General features: G+C 38.6%; 3 protein-coding genes across 3 annotated transcripts; 1 reads left to right on the top strand and 2 right to left on the bottom strand.

Annotated features, from left to right (window-relative positions):
• Window positions 1–5,207: 5,207 nt before the first annotated feature.
• Window positions 5,208–7,430, bottom strand: fzd2 (frizzled class receptor 2). The gene has a single exon (XM_087809319.1). It carries the CDS (start codon window positions 7,293–7,295, stop codon window positions 5,667–5,669), a length of 1,629 nt encoding a protein of 542 aa, XP_087665445.1. The 5' UTR covers window positions 7,296–7,430; the 3' UTR covers window positions 5,208–5,666.
• A 2,237-nt stretch (window positions 7,431–9,667) lies between these two features.
• On the top strand, window positions 9,668–15,027 carry meioc (meiosis specific with coiled-coil domain). Its single transcript, XM_087809991.1, has 8 exons — window positions 9,668–9,812; window positions 10,027–10,123; window positions 11,069–11,235; window positions 11,408–11,512; window positions 12,125–13,238; window positions 13,452–13,583; window positions 14,058–14,223; window positions 14,285–15,027. Exons 2-8 carry the CDS (start codon window positions 10,049–10,051, stop codon window positions 14,467–14,469), a joined length of 1,944 nt encoding a protein of 647 aa, XP_087666117.1. The 5' UTR covers window positions 9,668–9,812; window positions 10,027–10,048; the 3' UTR covers window positions 14,470–15,027.
• Window positions 15,028–15,138: 111 nt separating this feature from the next.
• On the bottom strand, window positions 15,139–18,943 carry ccdc43 (coiled-coil domain containing 43). The gene is made up of 6 exons (XM_087809992.1): window positions 18,647–18,943; window positions 16,609–16,826; window positions 16,101–16,194; window positions 15,783–15,918; window positions 15,603–15,658; window positions 15,139–15,504 (listed from the first exon to the last, which is right to left on the bottom strand). Exons 2-6 carry the CDS (start codon window positions 16,780–16,782, stop codon window positions 15,317–15,319), a joined length of 648 nt encoding a protein of 215 aa, XP_087666118.1. The 5' UTR covers window positions 16,783–16,826; window positions 18,647–18,943; the 3' UTR covers window positions 15,139–15,316.
• Window positions 18,944–19,853: the final 910 nt, after the last annotated feature.

Below are 19,853 nucleotides of genomic sequence, written 5' to 3'. Positions count from 1 at the left end.
TACTCATTTTGGTTAATTTCTGTCCCAACAGATTCATATCGGCTGCATTTTGACGGCTTCTTTCTAGGTTCACGGACTTTTTTAATGGGAATTTAAAGGAATATTGGAACGCAACTTAACTTTTTACACCCCCATTATCCAACCCAAAGTATTTCTTAAACTCCAGAGAAGAATAGAAGTTGAACCGAGCCATTGTTGAGAGCCATAAAAAAAATAAATTGGAAGAATACCCAGGAGCTTTGACATAAAGTACTTTTTAGAAAGTTGGAATGTGGACTTATTGAGAATTCCAATAAATCTCCTCAATGCCTCGTAGATCACCGCGGGTTAAGCTCCACCTTCTCTCACATCTTTCTTCACCCTCTTTTTTTTTTAAAAGGGTCCATAAAAGTGCAGACAAATGTTCAGAAGACACGATTCCACCCTGAGAGTCAGGCTGGTTGGCACTGATGTGAACTGGATGGTTGAGGTGATAAGGTATGTGTAGGTGTGTGGGCTTGACTCGGCAGATGTTCATGACTCCTATAACAAAAACAAAAAATGGGAATAAAGGTGGAAACGAAGCATGTGGCGTCTGACTCACTCCCTGGGATTTCATGAGGTTATTTTTTATAGCCGAAAAAACAGCCACATTAAAAGTTTGAAGATCCGTTTCTTAACCAGTAAATGGCAAGAAGTTACCTTTATATACTGGTATTTCCTTCTTATTTTCTTGTTTAAAGTGATTTATTTCGATGTATTTAACACACGTCCGATCTGGGAATGGCTGACTTTGTGTATAGGAACAGCAGGAAATGCAGCCCATAAATCTTGTTTTTCGTGGCGAGACGCCCTAAATCACGGGCAGCAACTTAAGCCTTCTCCCTCCTGCCAACTTGTTGAGCGCCGGCACACCAGCCGCCTTTTGAAGGCGTCGATAGGACGAGAGGGAACATATTGAACTTCCTGTCGAGGCTTCAAGGGAGAGCGAGACAGATAGATGAATGTATGTATGAGCTCTGGAGAGTCTCAGCTGCTCTCCTACAGTTACCATAATGTATGACTGCAACTAATCCCTGGTTAGCCCTCGGAGCATGAGTTCTCTCCCTGACTTCGTGCCAAGGTGTGATTAGAAACAGCCTTTTCTTCAAGTCCAGGTCCGAGTTTTCCATCCATTTTTTTTTTTTTTTTTTTAAATTACACAGCATTTCCTTAAGCTTGTTCTCCACATTCGTGTTGGCTGCAACTGTTATTGATCACAACATCAGCTTCACCTCAGGAGCCTCTTTCAAATACTAACAAAGTTATTAGATCAGCTCCAGAGGCATTCTTCCCGTCTCACCCTCGGATCCTCAGCTTGTCCCTTCTTGCCCTCGAGCGAGCAGGAAACGACGGCATGGGAGATTTGAGATCTGAGATCAACAAAGCAGACGTCTGCCACGGAAACAGACCTGAACCACGGGAGCGGCAGAAACGACTGAACTCAAGTTAAAAGCAAAAAAAAGGAAATGTGATTAAAATGTTGTATTTAATGTGTAAACAGATAATAAACCACTGACCAACACTTGTGAAGAGTGCAAATATTATATATAATCCCCAAAAAATAAACATACACACAGCACATTTCGAGAATAACAATCTAGGGATAGTAATTCCTCAAATGTGGACAAAACGGGCCTTGCAGTGACCTTGCCTCCAAAAAAAAAAGACCTCATAATTAAACTTTTTTTGGATTATAAACTACTAGCTGAAAGAGCTGGAGTTGCCCGAGAAGTTCACAAATGTAGGTTTGGTTAACTAGTGGTTATGAAAAAAAAGTTAAAGGAAGTATTACTTGAATAGTAATGACAAGCATATGAATGACAAATGATGATTTAAATAATACGTTTGAAAAGCAAATAGCCCCAAAAACCTATGAATAATAGATATAGGAGAGAGAAGGAGAGGAGAATAAAGTAAGTAAAGATGGATTATGGGCCTTACAGTTTCAGAAAGGTGCTGGAATTATGGAAATAATTCTTATTTAATATGTATAAATATGTTCTTTTACAGTTTTAGACCAAAAATGTATGTTAAAAAATGTATCTTAATGTAGTGGATATTGATCAGTTTTGCTTCATCCTTATCTTCGTCCAAAAAGACACTTGATCTTAAAGTGATAGTTTACACAAAATTCAAACTTGTCTCCTTATTATTTTCAGAGTAATCCATTTCTTTTTAGAGTTATAGGTCAAAAACAATGTCCTATTTAATGTAGCTACTGGAGCTCAGTTGTTGACTTCAACTTGTCCAATAAGACACTTAAAAACATCCAAAATACCTCCATGATGCTCGTCTGTAACGTCCATCTTGTATTAAAATCTCAACAAGTCTGTATATTTAAGTTAAGATGGACGTTACAGATGAGCACCACAGAGGTATTTGATTTTGTCTTTGTGTGTCTTTTTGGACAAGATGAAGTCAACAACTGTGGTCCAGTCACTACATTAAATTGGACATCGTTTTTTGACCAATAACTCTAAAAAGAAATGGATTCTGTGGCTCTGGAAATAATAATAAACTTTAAGAGCAAGTGGGCAGACGGACTGACTATTTTTTCTGCACTTATTTAGCAGTCGGTTTGTCTGTATTCTTACCAAAATTATATAAACCTTTAAACCATTTTTATTATGCGACTTTTTTTCTGTATGGCTTCTATGCACTGCTGCATTGGCTACCAACTACAGTGGAGAAAACTGGAGAACTTGTTAGATTTTGAATCAATAATCTTTCATGGAACTGTCATTTAATAGACTTCCCTTTGCGACACTAAGGAGAGACAAAAGTACTCAACAACAGTTGCCTGCACAGTAGATAAGTTGCCAAGAAATTGTAATTCTAAATACTGCAGAGGGCACCTGATTTTACTTTGTTTCCTTGAGCAACACAATTAAATTATAAAGGTAGATTTATTCTTTTAATTTGTTTTTAATTTGCTGTGTATTTATGAAGACATTTTAAATGAGGCCCTCGCCTGAGGTGTGTAGTCTCATATTTCTCTAGTTCATGTTTCACCATGTGTATCTTTGTAGGTGTAGGTGTGTAAGGTGTGTAGGTGTGTGAGGTTTTTTGACAACACTCTTTCTCCAGGACCCTAAAGCAGGGGACCCCAAACGTATTGCCCCCAAAACTTTTCCCACGTTGATGATAAAATAAGCAAAGATAAACTAGCATTTTTTAACTAGTTTACAAGCTAATCCTTTGACTAAACTTGACGATAACAAGCACCTCGACTGGTCAGGAGTCAAAGGGAAAACCTGTCTTTTTGAAAAATGAAACAGATTTCAGACTATAATAAATAATCTACACAAAAGAAATGAACAGTGCATTCATTTTCTACCAGTTGTTCTCTAATATGGCTAGAGGGAAATGGAGTCCCAGCGGCTCAGGGTAAGGGGCAGGGGACCATTAGTGCAGGCCAAAAGTTTGCCACCTTTACATTCAATTATTTTTCTTTTTTTTCCGTGATTATTTACAGAATATATTCTCACTGAATGCATAAACTATGAATGAACACCTGTGGAATTGTGTACTTAAAAAAAAAGAGTGAAAAAATTGAAAAATTGTTTTATACTCTAGTTTCTTCAAGGTAGCCAACATTTTCTCTGACGGCTGCTATGTAGTCTTTTGTCATTCTACTGATGACCTTTAAAATATGACCACCTGAAATGTTTTTACCTCAAAGGTGTGCCTTGAACTTAGTGGTTCTTGCCTTATTAATAAGGGTTGGGACCATGAGTTGTGTTGAAATCAAGTTGATACATCATTACTGGACAACCTTATAATTCATTGTATGGAAAGAACCAATCAGCTTAGGTAAGAGAAACAAATGGCCATCGTTACTTTAAGCAAATAAGACCTGTCAGTACGAAAAATTGCAAAAACTGAATGAGCCAAGAAGGTGTTTCCAAACTTTTGGACTGTACTTTACTTTTCTTTTCTTTCTGTGTGGCCCTGCATGCCTCACAGAACATGGACTACTCTTAAAAAAAACAGGAATAATATTCATGCTTCTTCTTCTGAATAAGAGGTTTATATAAACGTTTTAAGTCCAGGCTGGACGTGAGGAGACGGACCACCTACTTTGTTAATGTCATTTGGCACTTGGAGCGTACAAAGCTGTGAGGTCCAGTGTTTCTTCGGAAAAAAAACAGTTTTCTATCCCTTTCATTCCTTGTCGACTTTTTCCTGGCCAAAGACAAAGGGAGTGAAATAATACAACTTTTCCATGGCGTTATCCAAACCCACCCCCCTTCCTCCCCAAAAACTATCCGGCACCCCACCCACATGGCGCTCCTCTTCGTTCTCTCACTTGCTGCCCTGCTTCAGTGCAAAGCCAAACAAGCTAGCCATTAAGTCGAGCTAAGCGCAGGAAGTAGGCCTTCGGGCCAGGCGGCACTGTTTACAAGAAGCTAGTCAGGTTTCGGCGGCGCTTTGAAGCGAGCGGCAACACTGGAGTCTGTCTGTCACTAAGGCAAAAAGGCCCCAGCGCCGCTTCACTGACTCACTCACATTCCCTCCATTCATCTGAGCGGAGAGAGAGGGATGGAGGGAGGAGGGCGAGGAGAGAATGAAGTTCAGGTTGATTTATGCTTCGGTAAATCATCGCCCTCCTCCCGAAAACCAAGTACCTCTTCCCTACCTTTAATCAAGTCCTCCTCTGTTATTTTAACCCTCTTGCTCATCAAGATCCAAGAGAATTGTGGCTTAAAAAGTTCTTGATGAATGAAAGTAAATAAGAAGCTTCTATGAAATCTAAAAGAACGCCTTCCCCCTGAAACATTCCGTCTGGTCGGACAAAAGCTCCGAGGCGAGAGGATCGGCTTTCTCCCCAGCACACCCATCGACCTCATGACATCAGCGCGAGGGAGAAGGTTCTGTTACAGCTGGATCTGGGATTTTTCTTTCTTTTTTTTTAGAGCATGGCAGCCCAGACAGCAGGGACCCCTAGGAAGTGTTTCAGCTGCAAGTAACAAGACACCGGTTTTCACACCGATCCCAGCAGAACAGATGAGGAGTTTGTCCCAGGCTTTTTTTTTTTTACCCCCCCCCCCCCTCCTGACACAACACGAGAGCGCGACTCGTGTTGTTATTTCAGCACTTTGACGGAAGTCCATCGTTTGGCCACCACTCTTGTCACGTCCTCACACCTCCATCCCCGCACCAAAAGTCATTTAAAGACGAAACCGTAAAGAAAATACCAGTATTTTAATCGTTTAAAAAACATTGACAGATGAAATTTGAATAAACAAACAAACAAAAAAAAAGATTCTAAACAACAACAACAACAAAAAATGATTGGCAATCTATTGGTGAAGCAACTCTTATGGGATTTGACTTTTTCTTGCAGTGCAACAAGCAGATATAAAGGTAGATTCTTTAAATACAAATATATATTTTCCTGTTAAAAAAAAAAAGGTTATTTACAGTTTCAATTCATATACAGTGTTGGTATGTACAATAATCAGACCCTTTTTTTGTTTTGTTTTTTGGGAGAGTACTGAGAGTTTCGTTATGAGCCATGTAGGAGCATTTCGGCACCCATTGAGAGTTTCGTTTGTCCAGTCCGGTTCAGGTCCTTTTTTTTTTTTATCCAAACCTCACGGTGTGTGAGTCAAAGGCTCAAATCCTCGTCAATCGGACTTCCTCTACACGGTGGTTTCGCCGTGTTTCCCGTTCGTCAGCCTCGTGTAGAACTTGTGCCAGGAGTGTAAAGTTTTCCCGGACCAGATCCAGAATCCGGAGGTGATGCCCACGATGAGGGTCATCAGGTACTTGATCATGTAGACGGTGAAGTCGGGGGTCATCCTGGGCCCGGCGTGGTTGGGGCAGGGTATGGCGAGGCTCTTGCAGTTCTGGCTGACCCAGCTGCGCTCCCAGTGCGGCCGGAACGCCTGCTCGTAGAAGAAGCAGGCGATGACGATGGTGGCGGGGACGGTGTAGAGGACGCTGAACACGCCGATCCGCACCATCAGCCGCTCCAGCTTCTCCGTCTTGGTGCCGTCGTGCTTCATGATGGTGCGGATCCGGAACAGGGAGACGAAGCCGGCCAGCAGGAAGGAGGTGCCGATGAAGAGGTAGATGAAGAGCGGCGCCAGGACGAAGACCCGGAGGGGGTCCAGGTTGCTCGCCGTGACGAAACAGACGCCGCTGAGGACGTCGCCCTCGATCTGCCCCATGGCCAGGACGCTGATGGTCTTCACGGCCGGCACCGCCCACGCCGCCAGGTGGAAATACTGAGAGTTGGCCTCGATGGCCTCGTGGCCCCACTTCATACCTGCGGCCAGGAACCAGGTCAGGGACAGGATGACCCACCAGATGGAGCTGGCCATGCTGAAGAAGTAGAGCATCATGAAGAGGATGGTACAGCCTTCCTTTTTGGTGCCCTGCACGATGGTTTTGTAGGTGTCGTTCTGGAAGCCGTCGTTGCAGACCACCTTGTCCCCCAAGAAGAAGCCGGAGATGTAGGCGATGGAGACCATGGTGTAGCAGCCGGAGAGGAAGATGATGGGCCGCTCGGGGTACCTGAACCGCTGCATGTCCACCAGGTAAGTCGTCACCGTGAACAAAGTCGAGGCGCAACAGATCACGGACCAGATCAGGATCCATATTCGGGAGAAATATATTTCCTTCTCGGTGAAGAACATGAGCCCCCCACTCCTTATCGGCTCACAGGGGGCCCCACAGTCGTTCTGGTCCAAGAACTTGTAGTTCAAATACGGAGGGACCCCAAGGACGGACGGACACCTGAAGGCTTCGCTGTGCATGACGGGCAGATCCTCGTGTCCCGGGACGGGGATGGGTGGGACGGTGGCCGGGGCCGACTCGTTCTGTCCCACGCAGATCTGCCCGTCGCCCAGGACGGGGAAGTTCTCGCAGCGCAGGCGGTCCGGCCACTGGAATCCGAACTTGTTCATGAGGGCCTCGCAGCCCTGCTTGGCTCGCTCACAGATGGACCTGCAGGGGGGGATGGCCTTCTCCAGGACGGTGCACACGGGGGCGTACATGGAGCACAGGAAGAACTTCAGCTCCGAGGAACACTGGACCTTCACCAGCGGGTAGAACTGGTGCACCTCCAGTCCTGCGTCCTCCTGGTTGTAGTGACCCACCAGATTGGGCATGATGGTCTGGTTGTAGGCGATGTCCGTGCACAGAGGGATAGAGATGGGTTGACAAAATCCATGTTCTGGGACCACTATTCCGTTGTCCCCCTGATACTGACCTAGTGCTAAAAAAGGTAGAAGGAGAATAAAGGACCAACTCGTGGCAAAACTCATCTTTTCCAAAGTTAAGTTCACTTTTCCCCCCTTAAAAAACGGTTTGTAGTCCAGTTAAAGTGGTTTCATCAGATCACTCCTTTGAAAAATGCTAAAAGAAATGGAGGTGAGGTAAGTCACACCGTCTTCTTTGTGTTTGGTCTGCTTTTGGAGAGCAACAGGCTGACTTTTCGACAACTCCGACTACTTCACGCTAGTCAAGGTAGAATAGAAAATGCACAACATCCGGTTAGAACTACCATATTAAGAGCAGGTTTAAACTAAACTTATATTGGAAAACAATTTGCAAACTTAGATTCACTTGTTAATAGTAATAAAACAACTGAGGTTGTATAGACGCAATGAAAGCATCTACAATATCCTACAGAATATAGTGTAACGTTGAAGCTAGTAGACTTTTATTTTGAAGTAAAGTTTCGAGACGGGAAGATGGGATCTCGAAACATCTAGCTTCACACAACAGCTGGATCCCACTGGGATTACGTGGTTCAAGTTGTCGTTGAATGGTTTCGTTGGATGAGAATATTAGGCAGACTACTCCCTCTAGCGTCCGAAAATGATCATTGCTATGACAAATATAATCTAGAACCCATGAAGTATTATGAATGACAAGAAAAAACAATAATAAATACACACAAAAAAAACAAATCATATTTAAATAATAATATACGTTTACTTAGAAAATAAATAGACATAGAATAGATGAAATAACATTTTCCCTTCATTTTAAACTATCATAATAACTTAAATAAAAAACAAGAAAGTTATCAACTATTATACTATGAAAGTGCACTCATTCCTGGTCAACCTCCTCAATATTCATTGGGGGGAGTCAATATATTAGTAAGTAAGTAAGTAATTTTTATTTATATAGCCCTTTCCAGACCAGGGTCACAAAGCACTTAAACAATCAAACAATCAATAAAGAATATACTTCAAGATAAAACTGAGAACACAACAGGAGTTCCAGAAAATCAAGGAAAAGCCTGAACAAATAAAAACGTCTGTTTCTTAAAGGAGTCAGTATACTCTATAAATCTATTATTATAATATTATATTATTATTATTATAATATTACGTGTGACCTTTTTGTGAAACGTGACTTTCAAAATGTCATAACTTGCTCAATGTTTGCTCAATTAAAAAAAGGAGGTATTATTGGAAAGTTTGCTAAACAAAGAAACAAAAATCAATAGTTTAATTATGTTATAATGATGTAAATCAATTCAATCAATCAATCAACGTTCAAGTAGAAAAAAAGTGGCTCTAAAAATATGCATAGGAAGAGAAAGTGAATAGCCGAGGTTGAACAAACAGACCATAAATTGTTTAAATATTCATACTGTATATATAAACAAAAAAACTTGTACTTGAGTGTGTATATAAATATACACATATATACACACTTATACATATAAACACGCATATACACACACAAAACGGACACAAAAGTTTTCTTCAGAAAACGTACATGGTTCTTGTGGTACGTATACTTGAGTTTTATATATATATATATATATATATATATATATATATATATATATATATATATATATATATATATATATGGACAAGACTCAGCTCGGAGTTGTAGCAGTAGTGTGGATGGAGAATGTTAAAGAGGAGAGGGACCAGTACTGACCCCTGAGGTGCTTTATGATGAAGATTTGAATCTGAAAATGTCAATGTAACCCGAGTGTATTCGTGCGGGAAACGACGAGGCTGGAACTTAGTTTAAAGCTGTGCAGTGTACACGTCTTTTTTTATTCTCAGCATGTGGAACAAGGAGCCCGATCTACTTCCTTTGCAATGCCTTCAAAATAAAACAGCTGAGCGGAAGTACATTGTAGCGAGCAGAAGTTCCTTACATCAATAGTCTACATGAAGTATGACGTGTGTTACGTCATCGGTATTAATGATTAGTGGTGACGTGTACACGGCGAACGCAGTTAAACGGTGAACACAGCTATTCAGATAGTGCGGTCAAAAGACCACTGCCGCGATCCAGGAAGAGGAAAAAATACACACATACCTACTTTGTAAATCGGGAAACGTAGAAAAATAACAAAATATTTAATTAACAAAAATATAATGCGGTAAAAGTTTTACTTCCAACTAAATAATTTACACAATAATCGCATTTCCGTATTTGTACTACGCTACCCTCATGTAAAAATAAATAAATAAATTACTATTATTTTTTTTTTTAAATATTGTACTTGAAAAAAACGAGCCTACAGTTAAAGACGTACATTTTGATAAAATATTTAAAAAAAATAAAAAATCGTCTGATACCTGCTTGATATCGCTCCGCCGGAGTGGCCTCGGGGACGCGCCGCGGACGCGCGGGAAGTTGTTGCCATGGCGCAGGTTAACAGGCGAGACTCGAGCGGACCAATGACCAATGGTTCCCGCGTGGGAACCTGCCGCCCACTCGGTACTCACGGTCCGCACTTGACTCGCCGCCAAAAAATAGATCGGAAAAAAAAAAAGTGGAATCGATTAAAATCTGCGAAGGTAAGACACGATCTTCACGAGGTTTATCGACGGTTTCTATTTTTTTGTTGCTTCATAACCACACGATAGTTGCAAGTTAAACAATAATAACTTTTTGTAAAAGTATGATATTAAGAAGCGCGTCAGTTTGCTACAGCTAATGTGGCTAAAGTTGCCTCGCAAGAAAAAAAATAAATAAATCACGATTCATTCTCTTCCATATTTTGTTCCACAGTTTATGAAGAGGTTTGGAAACGATGGACAGGAAGACTTATGATTCTACCAACCAAAGTGCTTTTGTTAATTCACTTTTTTCCTCGTCGCTAAATCAGGTAAGCTAGCTAAAGAAGGCCGTTTTTCGAGCCAAACCGACGTAACTAATACGAGGAAAACCGCTAACCGCTAACCGGCCTGGACTCGTTTTAGATCAACTGCAATGTGGAAAAAAAAAAGTTTTATGGTTTCATTTATATTTGCAAAAATATAAATATATTTTTAACATTCTGATAATAATCTGAAGTGTAAATATTCATTAGAAGAGTAGATCGTGCAAATAACGTGGTAATAAACATTTAGTATAAATTAGTATAAATAACCGGTTACTTACTTGCTAACACTTTAAGCGTTAAAAAAAAACAAACAAACAAAACCTTAAATATAAATCATTAAATAAACATTTTTGTCATGCGATTTATGGATTTATTTGATCATGTTTAGGCCCCATTAAGCCACGTTAAATGTGTAAACAAACGTACACATACAATCTAAGAATATAAAGTATTTGTTGAAGATTGTCACATTTTATTTATCTTGTTTTATTGTTATTTCATTTCATTTTTAAGCTCAATATTAAATATACGGTATATAGCTCCTGTTGTGTTATCAGTTTTATCTTGATCTTTAAAATATATACTTTATTGAATATTGTTTTGATTGTTTAAGCGCTTTGTGACCCTGGTCTGGAAAAGCGCTATACAAATAAAAATTACTTACTTATCTCAATACTGTACAACTGTATAACATTGTATTGTATAAACATTTATGTTGTTGATTCTGACGCATTGTTTTTAAAAAGAATATATTAATCACCAAACCCTCAATAAAAACATCGATTGACCTTCAATAAAAGCATTTATGTGATAATTCAAATATTTTAAAAGCTTTAATTGATATGGACTGATTGTAACCTTTAAAATTGGTGACAAAAATATGTTTATTTACATAAACCTTTTGATGTTTCAGGGGCTGGTTTATGAATGTATATTTTTTTGTTTCAGGACAGTATGAACGTTTACAATGGAAGCAATGGAAGTCAGAGAATACCTTCCGCTCTTATGCCGAGTGCATCGATTCGCGATCAAGAGGCAGAAAAACCCTACAAACTTTGGTCTGATGCGTCCGGAGAATCGTACGAACTCACCAAATCTGTTCAAGCTCTCTTAAGGTAATATTGACTTGAGTGTCTAATATGATCATGAGTCATGTCATAATGCTAGTTTCTGATTTGGAAAAAAGGGAAAAATACATTACATGCTGACTCATTGTCACTTTAAATTAAGGCAACTGCTAATTTAAATTCTGATTTTATACCGATTCTTGTATTTTATTTTGTACAGAGGACCTCCTGACAACCCTGAAAGCATAGGGTTCCATAAACCATCAGATTCTGTATCTAATATCTTGGATGAAGCTAAAGTTTTTGACATCAACCAATATGAATGGTAAGACAATATTTCATTTTGGTTTCCATTAAAAAAAAAACACCGAATCAACTCATTAGATTAAGTAGGAAATTCAAATTAATTTATTTTTCCACTTCCAATTGCTCACTTTATAACTGTGATTCAAAATATCCACTGCATAAAGATTAGTAGAGTAAACAAATGTACAAAATTAATTTGTTTCAATAACACTTACTACTCTGTTATATATTTAACAATATATTATAATCTGTTTTAGGCCTGTACTATATTGTTTCAAATGTCTTACAATAAATAATGTTATATACAGTTTCCATCCATGATATTTTCTTTTGCTTTACTAGTTTGCTTTAAAATAATCTAATATTAATGACAACAAATAAATAGTGTGGAAAGTTGGTTCTGTGTTTATGGTTTCACAGCATAAAATTCACACTTGTTCACACATCGATCAGAAAAATATTCAAAATTTAATCTGCTCTCAACAACTTTAAAATCAAATAATCTCTCCTGTCTCCTCTCTACTTCAGACCTGTATGTGCTCACATTGAGATAATGCCATTCATCATGTTTTTAAACTTTCATTTCTGACTTTATTTGACTTCTATATTCTGTTTAATTGAAACTCCTCAGGGAACATCTCGCCTCTTCTCCAAACTCAGAAATCCTGACGATGCAAATTCTAAACTACTTGGAATCAAATTACAAAATTCAAAATAACAATCAACAATCGACCAGTTTTCCAAACGGGGAAGATCTTCTAAATGCAGGAGTTAATACAATGGATGAAGATGTTAAAGACCAGTTCCTGCAGCAGCTCTGCGGCCTAAATGCCAGTCATCATTGGCTCGTGGACTCACCAGATGGAGGCGCTAAAGGATTTCCTATTCACAGGCCACAATCAGAAGAAGCTAAAGCTACAAGCGTGTGTGATGACACAGAAAGAGAAATGATTCAAATGTTGTTAAACTATAATGAAGCTAATGAGTGGATTCAGCCCGACAAGACTGCTGCGAATTCCCAGCATTATCGTAACCAACAATATCCTCAAAATGGTCCCAATCCGTTTGCAATAGAACACGCTTTAAGACGGGGGGTCAAGAGTCAGTTCTTCACGTCCGACCAAGTGACCGGCCTGAGCAACAGAGTCTCGAGCAATCAAGGCAGAAGTGTGTTGCAGAGCGACAAGTTCAGTGACCGGAGATCGGCTCACGGCCCTTTTAACTACCCGACTGTCATCAAAAACAAAATCTGTCATGGGAAGCCCGCTCCTCTCAACATGAACATGAGGCAGTGCAACAATGATTTGAGTCAAATGGGGAGAAACACGTATCCATGCATGCAGAAAGAAAACATAAGCACGGAAACATCCGTTAGATGTTCCTCGATGATTGAACAAATGAAGAAAGAAGAGAGAAGACAACCTCCCAGGTTCAGCCAACCTTCACACCTGCTCAGGAGCAAAGCGATGAGGTCCGAGAACACACAACATTACGTGTCGCACAATGCGTATGAGCCCAAGTTCAAACCCCCAAACTCAAGCTACAATCACAGAAGCAACGGCCCGGACCAGATCCAGGCGATGTTCCCTAATGGCATGACTGCGAACAACTGTATGGTGGAAGCAAGTGGAGAAAACCAAGCTGCCGATCAAGAAATGAAGCGGCAGACATTTGCTGCCCAACTTCCGGTGTACCTGGACAAATGTGGTTTGCAGTGCAGATATTTGGCAGCGGAGAGACAGAAGGTAAATTGATGCAGGAAATGGTTTGGTTAGATGAAATGTAATAAATTAGGCCGATGACAGTAGTTTACTCAAATATCCTTACACTTGCCATATTGTGTGTCCATTCTACACTTTATAGATTACTACTAAAATAATAATAGCCAGCAACTCTTTTTGTCAGCTTACAGTAGATTTGTGATCTAACTTCCGACCATCTTTTGTTTATGGTGACAGGTGGAGGCCATTCTCAACAACACTTTTGAAAAACCTTTTCGATGGGAGACAAGTGGGAGCTCCTTCTTAGAGACCCATAAGGATTTGGACATCTGTCAAGTCGTGGCTGCACAGAACAGGGAACAAGCAACGGTAAGACCCAGATTTGTCTATAGGAATTGAATAATGTTCTCTGGAAAGAAACTGGGAGGTTCCTAAAGCGGCACTATGTAACATTTACTTTCTTAAATTATTGGTTTCATTTGTTTCATTGTGTCATGACTCATTTTTAAGACCTGTAAACTACACTACGTAACTTTACATTGGTGGCAATATATGACCCCTTTATGACAGTGTTTTTTTTACCATAGACCTTATTAAATATGGATGTAGTATCTGTGATGTCACCAATTTGCTACTTCAGTTATTATTTATAGCTTCCAGGAAGAGGAAATTGATTGATTGATTGCTTGACCAGACACATATGTTTGTTTATATCTTTTTCTGATACATGTTGATACTTTATATGATGAATAAGAGGGTTATAAATCATGCGAGTTTCAAAATAATACAGCTAAAATGTTGCACACATTCAAGTGTTTGTCCTTTTTAAATGTTATGCTGCAGGTGTCTAGTCTACTGGATAAAATGAAAAATCTCCACACGCATCCTTTTAAAAACAACATCTACGCCACTCTCAATCGGCACCAAACCACCGTATGCATCGCACAGGCCAGGATGAATGCGGCCGTTGTAAACAAGTGCCAGGTCACGTATCACACCGACGACAAAGGTAACGACTAGAGAAAGAATATAAGGTTTTAAAAACCTCATCTAACCCGTTGTCGTTTCAGTCAACATGTTGCTGTTGCTCTCCATCAAAGACCTCATCGGCACGACCAGGAAGCTGAGGACCTCCATCTGGTGCGCGTTACAACTGGCCCTGCCTCAGCCCATCGCTCCGTGGAGTCATAGTGACTGCAGCAAGGAGGCGCTGGCCGAGACCGCTTCTGATGAAGGGTACTTTTTGAGTATTTGATCATGGTGACGATGTACCAGAAACTTAAAAAAAAACAATCAGTATTTAACAAGAAAAAAATGTTCACAAATTTTAAATCCGTATTTATGAAGAAGAATTATTCACATTCTTCTTTTACCTATTTATTGGAATCTTATTCAAATTATTTAATCAATCATTGGAAGAATTAAAAAAAAAAAAAAGATTTTACACAATCAAAATCTAATCTTAGATCACAACTTTAACTGTCAGCGGCTAGACTTTAAGGAATAGGAAAAGAATAAATACGGTAATAAGTTTTACAACTTTCGAAGCAGCCGACTACTTGTTCCATTTGTTCCAAATGAAAATGTTTATTGAACCGTTCCTGTTGTTTTCACCACAGCTTAATCCTATACAAGTATGTGGGAATATGTTCTTTTATTTATGTAATACTACTGTTCCAATCAAATATTAAAAGAGAAATAAACAGTGAGAGATGTCAGAGTCACTGTACTGCAGATAGTTTATTGTCTGATGACAAACATTGTTCCATGTTTTGCAAGTAAACTTGAAAAATAAAGAACTTTGAACGGCTGAAAATAGTTTATTCATTTAAAAAACATGTTGAATCCTGTTAAAAACATGAAAAATTTGAGGTATCTGCTCACGACCCTTGTTCTGCACATTTACACCAAATCAAAAGTAGAACAAAGTTTGGCATGAAAGTTATTGGACTTTAAACCAAAACAATGCGATTTTATTTTTTTTAACTATGACAATGATTCCAGTCTCGATCTCACACGAGTGGACTGATCCGACTTTTACAAATGACATCGTCAATACAGGACTCGTAGCAAGTTCATATATACAGTGCATTCACTTGCTTTTATCTTCTGCGCTCTCCTTTCTGTGTGCGCTTCTTCTCCTTCTCCTTACGGTCTTGCTTGGCCAGTTTGTCCTTCTCCCGTTGCATCTTATCCGTCTCTTTCTTTTTGACAGAGTCTTCTTTCGCCTGCTCCCGCTTCTGCTTCTGGCGGTTCATAACTTCCTCCACGTTGGTGTTCTTGAAAAGGGCTGATATTTTACACTTAAGGACACGTGGACACAAGTGGAAGTGAACATAGATGAAGCGCTTTCATCTGCCAAAGCATAATAAACGTCAGTAAGGATACATTTCTCAGGTCCAGCGACGAAATTCCCGCCTGCTGCCTCCTCTTCTTCCGCTTCAGTGCTTTTGTTAAGAAATACAATGAGAAAAAAAAAAATCCTGAGATAAACTCCTGATATTCTGTTGTTAATAAGGAAATAAATCAATACTATTCACACGTTTAAACTATTCTACAAAAGGATATTCCTCGCCATCTGAGACGTTCGCATACTGGGCCAGCAAGGCCTCCTTCCTTTTCTTGGATTCTTCTGAAACCTCTTTTTGCTTCACCACAATTTGAGCTTGTTTTTCGATCAAGCTGGCGATCGCCTTCACCTCGGCTGTGAAGCAGAACAAAGTTAAAAACCAAATGACAGTAATTAACACGATTTAAAAACATCACTGCATCACTTGGGAGTCAAAAAACGACTGCGGTAAGTGATATGGACAAAATAAAAACGCTGAATATACATATAATTTTCTCCCATTCCTGCTTCTTTTGATTCATGTTCCCGCTCCATACCATCCTCGCCGTCTTTTTTGGCCGCCGAACGACTGCAACACTCCGTCCACTGCTGGATTATCTGTGAGCAAACATCTGCCACGGTGTCTTCATCCTACATAAGAGACAAACAAAAACAAACACAGTGGATACATCAACAGTTGCTGGTGAGTAAAGTGTTGTTACACACGATTTCAGATACTAGATTTTAAACAGAACTTTCTAAAATATTTAATAAAGTCTTGAGTTTTGATTCATTGTCGTAAAAGTTAAGAACATATAAGCTTTTATAACCAATAAAAAGGTTTACAACATGACCAGATTACAATTTATGGCTCGATTGAATCTACCCTTTATTTAACGAGATCGATCACAACAAACTAAGCCAATATAAATAGTCAAACACAAGAAAATAGAGACGAAACATTGACTCAATGTTTTTCAAACCAGCTCACTGTAATGGCTCCACATGCTCAGCTGTGTACGACCATCACACTGTCAGGTGCTACACGCCGCTTCGAACATTTACCAGGAATGCGGACAAAATCCCTTCAAGCGCGTCTTTTTTCTCATCGTCGTTCTCCTCTTCTTGAAGCACTCCTACGATGTAAACTCCATACACCTCACGGTCCACTTCCAGGGAGTCCAGGCGACTATTTAACCAGCTTTCAAACTCGCCGGCGTCTGTAGCCGGCGCGGCCATGTTGGCTCTTTGGGGTCCTGGCGCTTAGCTGCCCGTCTCATTGCCTGTCGGAAAAGAAAATGATCCAACCACCTGTGAGACTTCTGGTCAAACAATTTGACACCGAAGAGTAAGTAAGTAAGTATTTTTTATTTATATAGCGCTTTTCCAGTACGTTTATCAAGTATTCAGGTCAGTTAACAACATATTTAACGATAAATAACATTAACTTAATGAGAAATGAACCTTTGCAATAGGAAAAAACTTAATTGATTTTATTTATTATTTAAATCCACTGTTTGCTACGTGTTTATGTCCATTTCAACTTTATTTTGTATTCATTTATATTATACATTGAAACTTAAAACAACATCACAACTTGTTTTTTAAACATATTTTAGAGCCTTTCACTTATTTTCCATTGTTCTTTTTTAGGAGTTTTAATTTTTTTTAAATTTTTTATTATTTGAATTTTTGCGAATAAAATGCCATTTTATCATTTTTTACATTCATTTTTTACATTGTAGCTGATTTAGCTTTGTTGTAAAATGTATTGTCATAGTGATATCTATTGTCATTTATTTAAAAACGTTTATTTAGGTTTTATTCCTTGCAGGTCTATTGGATTGGCGGCCCTTTACAACGGTCGTAGTATATAATGTGGCCCCTGACGAAATTTAAATTGAACTAAACGTGATTCCTCAAGTAAGCAACAGCAATAATTAAAAAAAATATATTATTATTGACACCGCTGTGATTAATGTATTTTCCATTAAATTAAATTGCATATAAAAGGATCAAGCGTTTGTGTGAATTACAAATTGATTATTAGATGTCATTGCAAATATAAATCCATTTTTTTAGTTATTCTTCTTGGAAAAATGATCCTTATGCAATATAGACTCCCCTCCTGACCTTTTTTTTTTTTTAGAAACGCTTATGTTTAATTCAGTAACATTAATTTGACATCTTTGTGTAGTTTGACGATTTCAATCCAAACCCTGAATATCTCCAATTAAATAGCAATAATTTGTAAACATAATATGTAGAAAAAAAAAACATGTTCATTATAGTCAAATCCGTTGGCTCTGTCAAAAAAAATACACCTGGTTTGCAATGAAAAAATATAAATGCACACAAATTCTTTTTAGAAGTCTGTTAGTTTGTAAAATAGAGCCAACGGAAGATTAACACATTTTCAAAGGACATGAACTTATACCTTCCCTTTGAGAATATTGGTAATAATTATAATAATAGATTTAATTTAAAGGCGCCTTTATTCAGAACATGTACAACTCATATTTATTTATTCAATTCATTTAATGTCTTTTACGTTTGGAAAATAACTAAAAGCACTCAGGGCAATATTAAAAATGATGAATTTGGTTCTAATGTCTTTGCTTGATGAATGATTTGGTTCTACTTTCTCTATTTCAAAGATTATCAACATATACTGTAGCTTGTACCTTTTCACTTCAAATGAAAAAGAAAAATGAACCGTATAGGTTGTCTAGCGTCAACAATTATAATAATTTTATTTAAAAGGCGCCATTCTTTACAATTTAAGCAGAATCATGTCTAACATTATCTTTTACAAATTGCAAATCACGGAGCTCAGACCTCTGCCAAGCAGCTCACCCATCCGTTTTCTGATTGTTTATCATTCTCCAGTTGTTGTTGGACATTCTTGTTTAACTTTACATTATCTTAATAATCTTTATCAAATGAAAAAGGGACTCGGGTTCAGTTCATATTTAATAGCAGAGCACAACATGAAAGTCACTGCAATGCTCTTCATGACAGGCAGATGGCAGCAGACTCCACTCTGCTCTCAAAACTCCTCCTGAAGATGATCTGCTTTGGCTCTACTTTAATATTTACTTACATGCCAGCAGTTTGAAGCTCATTTGTGAGTCAGTGCAAATAGCTGCACGCATGTGGATCAGGCTCGGTTTGTTAAAAGTGTAGCTGTAAGCTGTGGAGGAAAAAAATAGAAGAAAAAAAAAAAGAAATCCCTGCCAGCTGTTTGTTCGTCCTCTTTCATTTGACACTGGGACAACAGACAACACCTCCCAGCTGTCTGAATATATTAAATAACGATTCCAAGTGAATGGCTTGATACGGCTCGCAGAGAGCACTTTATGCAAGGAGGAGGTTATTAGTAATAACCCCAGCAACACACACACGTGCTCATAATGGCTTCACACGTCAGTGGTCTCTCGGTAATGAAGTGTGAAGCTTCTGTGAAGCCACTGGGAGGACACTGTGCGACTCTGACTGCAACACCTTCCCATTATTTTTGCAGGACTCATTGGTTTACCCAAATAGTTGGTCCACTTTGGTGTCTTTATAGACAGACTCACAAATGATCTCATCAGACAAGAGAACATAATCAGTGCAACATTGTTTAAACAAGCTTCTTTTCCAGCACAACGTTTATTTTCATACAAAAACCTAACAAGTTACCCCAGAATGTCTAGTGGGCCCTCTAGTGGAAACTTGGGTGACATCTACACCAGCTGTTGACACTGTGCCCCTCGGCTCTGTATTTATGGCCCCCTCATGTGAAGTTTTTCTGACAGCTCGCCAAAACGCCTTGTTGTTGCAAGTAGATGTATTAGTTTTAGGACATTTTTTATTTAATTTCCTATTTCGTAATTATTCCCTTGCAACTAAACATTTAAGGCAATGATATATTTACTATAATTATACATTATATATTTGTTTAACAGTTAATTCCTTCATATTTTGCATCTCAAATGAAGTAATTTAAGTTTTATTTTGCGTGATTTCCGTGTTTTTACTTTCCATTTCCATTTTGAGCAGGATTGAATATAAGGTTTCACTCCTCAGCTACTAATTTACTTAAAATATAAAATACTTGAAATACAAAATAAAATGTACTTCAAATATAAAATCTCAATATATGTGTTTTATAAAAAACGTTAGCAAAAATAACAATGATATACAGTATAGTTTAGCCTATATTGTGATTGCATTATCATACTTTTTGATATACTTTTGACATATTATACATTATGTAATTGCTATTTAATTTCCTTAATTAAAGCGTCTTTTATTTATTTATTCTT

The sequence above is a fragment of the Callionymus lyra genome, chromosome 15 (assembly GCF_982586985.1).
Source record: "Callionymus lyra chromosome 15, fCalLyr1.hap1.1, whole genome shotgun sequence".
NCBI classification, from domain to species: domain Eukaryota; kingdom Metazoa; phylum Chordata; class Actinopteri; order Syngnathiformes; family Callionymidae; genus Callionymus; species Callionymus lyra.
This window is presented reverse-complemented; position numbering and strand designations above follow the sequence as displayed.

Coding starts and splice junctions, on each gene's coding strand:
- fzd2 (XM_087809319.1), bottom strand. CDS start 7,295: ATGAGTTTTGCCACGAGTTGGTCCTTTATTCTCCTTCTACCTTTTTTA.
- ccdc43 (XM_087809992.1), bottom strand. CDS start 16,782: ATGGCCGCGCCGGCTACAGACGCCGGCGAGTTTGAAAGCTGGTTAAAT. Junction 16,195..16,608: donor GGATTTTGTCCGCATTCCTG/GTAAATGTTCGA, acceptor TCTCTTATGTAG/GATGAAGACACCGTGGCAGA. Junction 15,659..15,782: donor AACGTCTCAGATGGCGAGGA/ATATCCTTTTGT, acceptor TAACAAAAGCAC/TGAAGCGGAAGAAGAGGAGG.
- meioc (XM_087809991.1), top strand. CDS start 10,049: ATGGACAGGAAGACTTATGATTCTACCAACCAAAGTGCTTTTGTTAAT. Junction 10,124..11,068: donor TTTCCTCGTCGCTAAATCAG/GTAAGCTAGCTA, acceptor TTTTTGTTTCAG/GACAGTATGAACGTTTACAA. Junction 13,584..14,057: donor AGAACAGGGAACAAGCAACG/GTAAGACCCAGA, acceptor GTTATGCTGCAG/GTGTCTAGTCTACTGGATAA.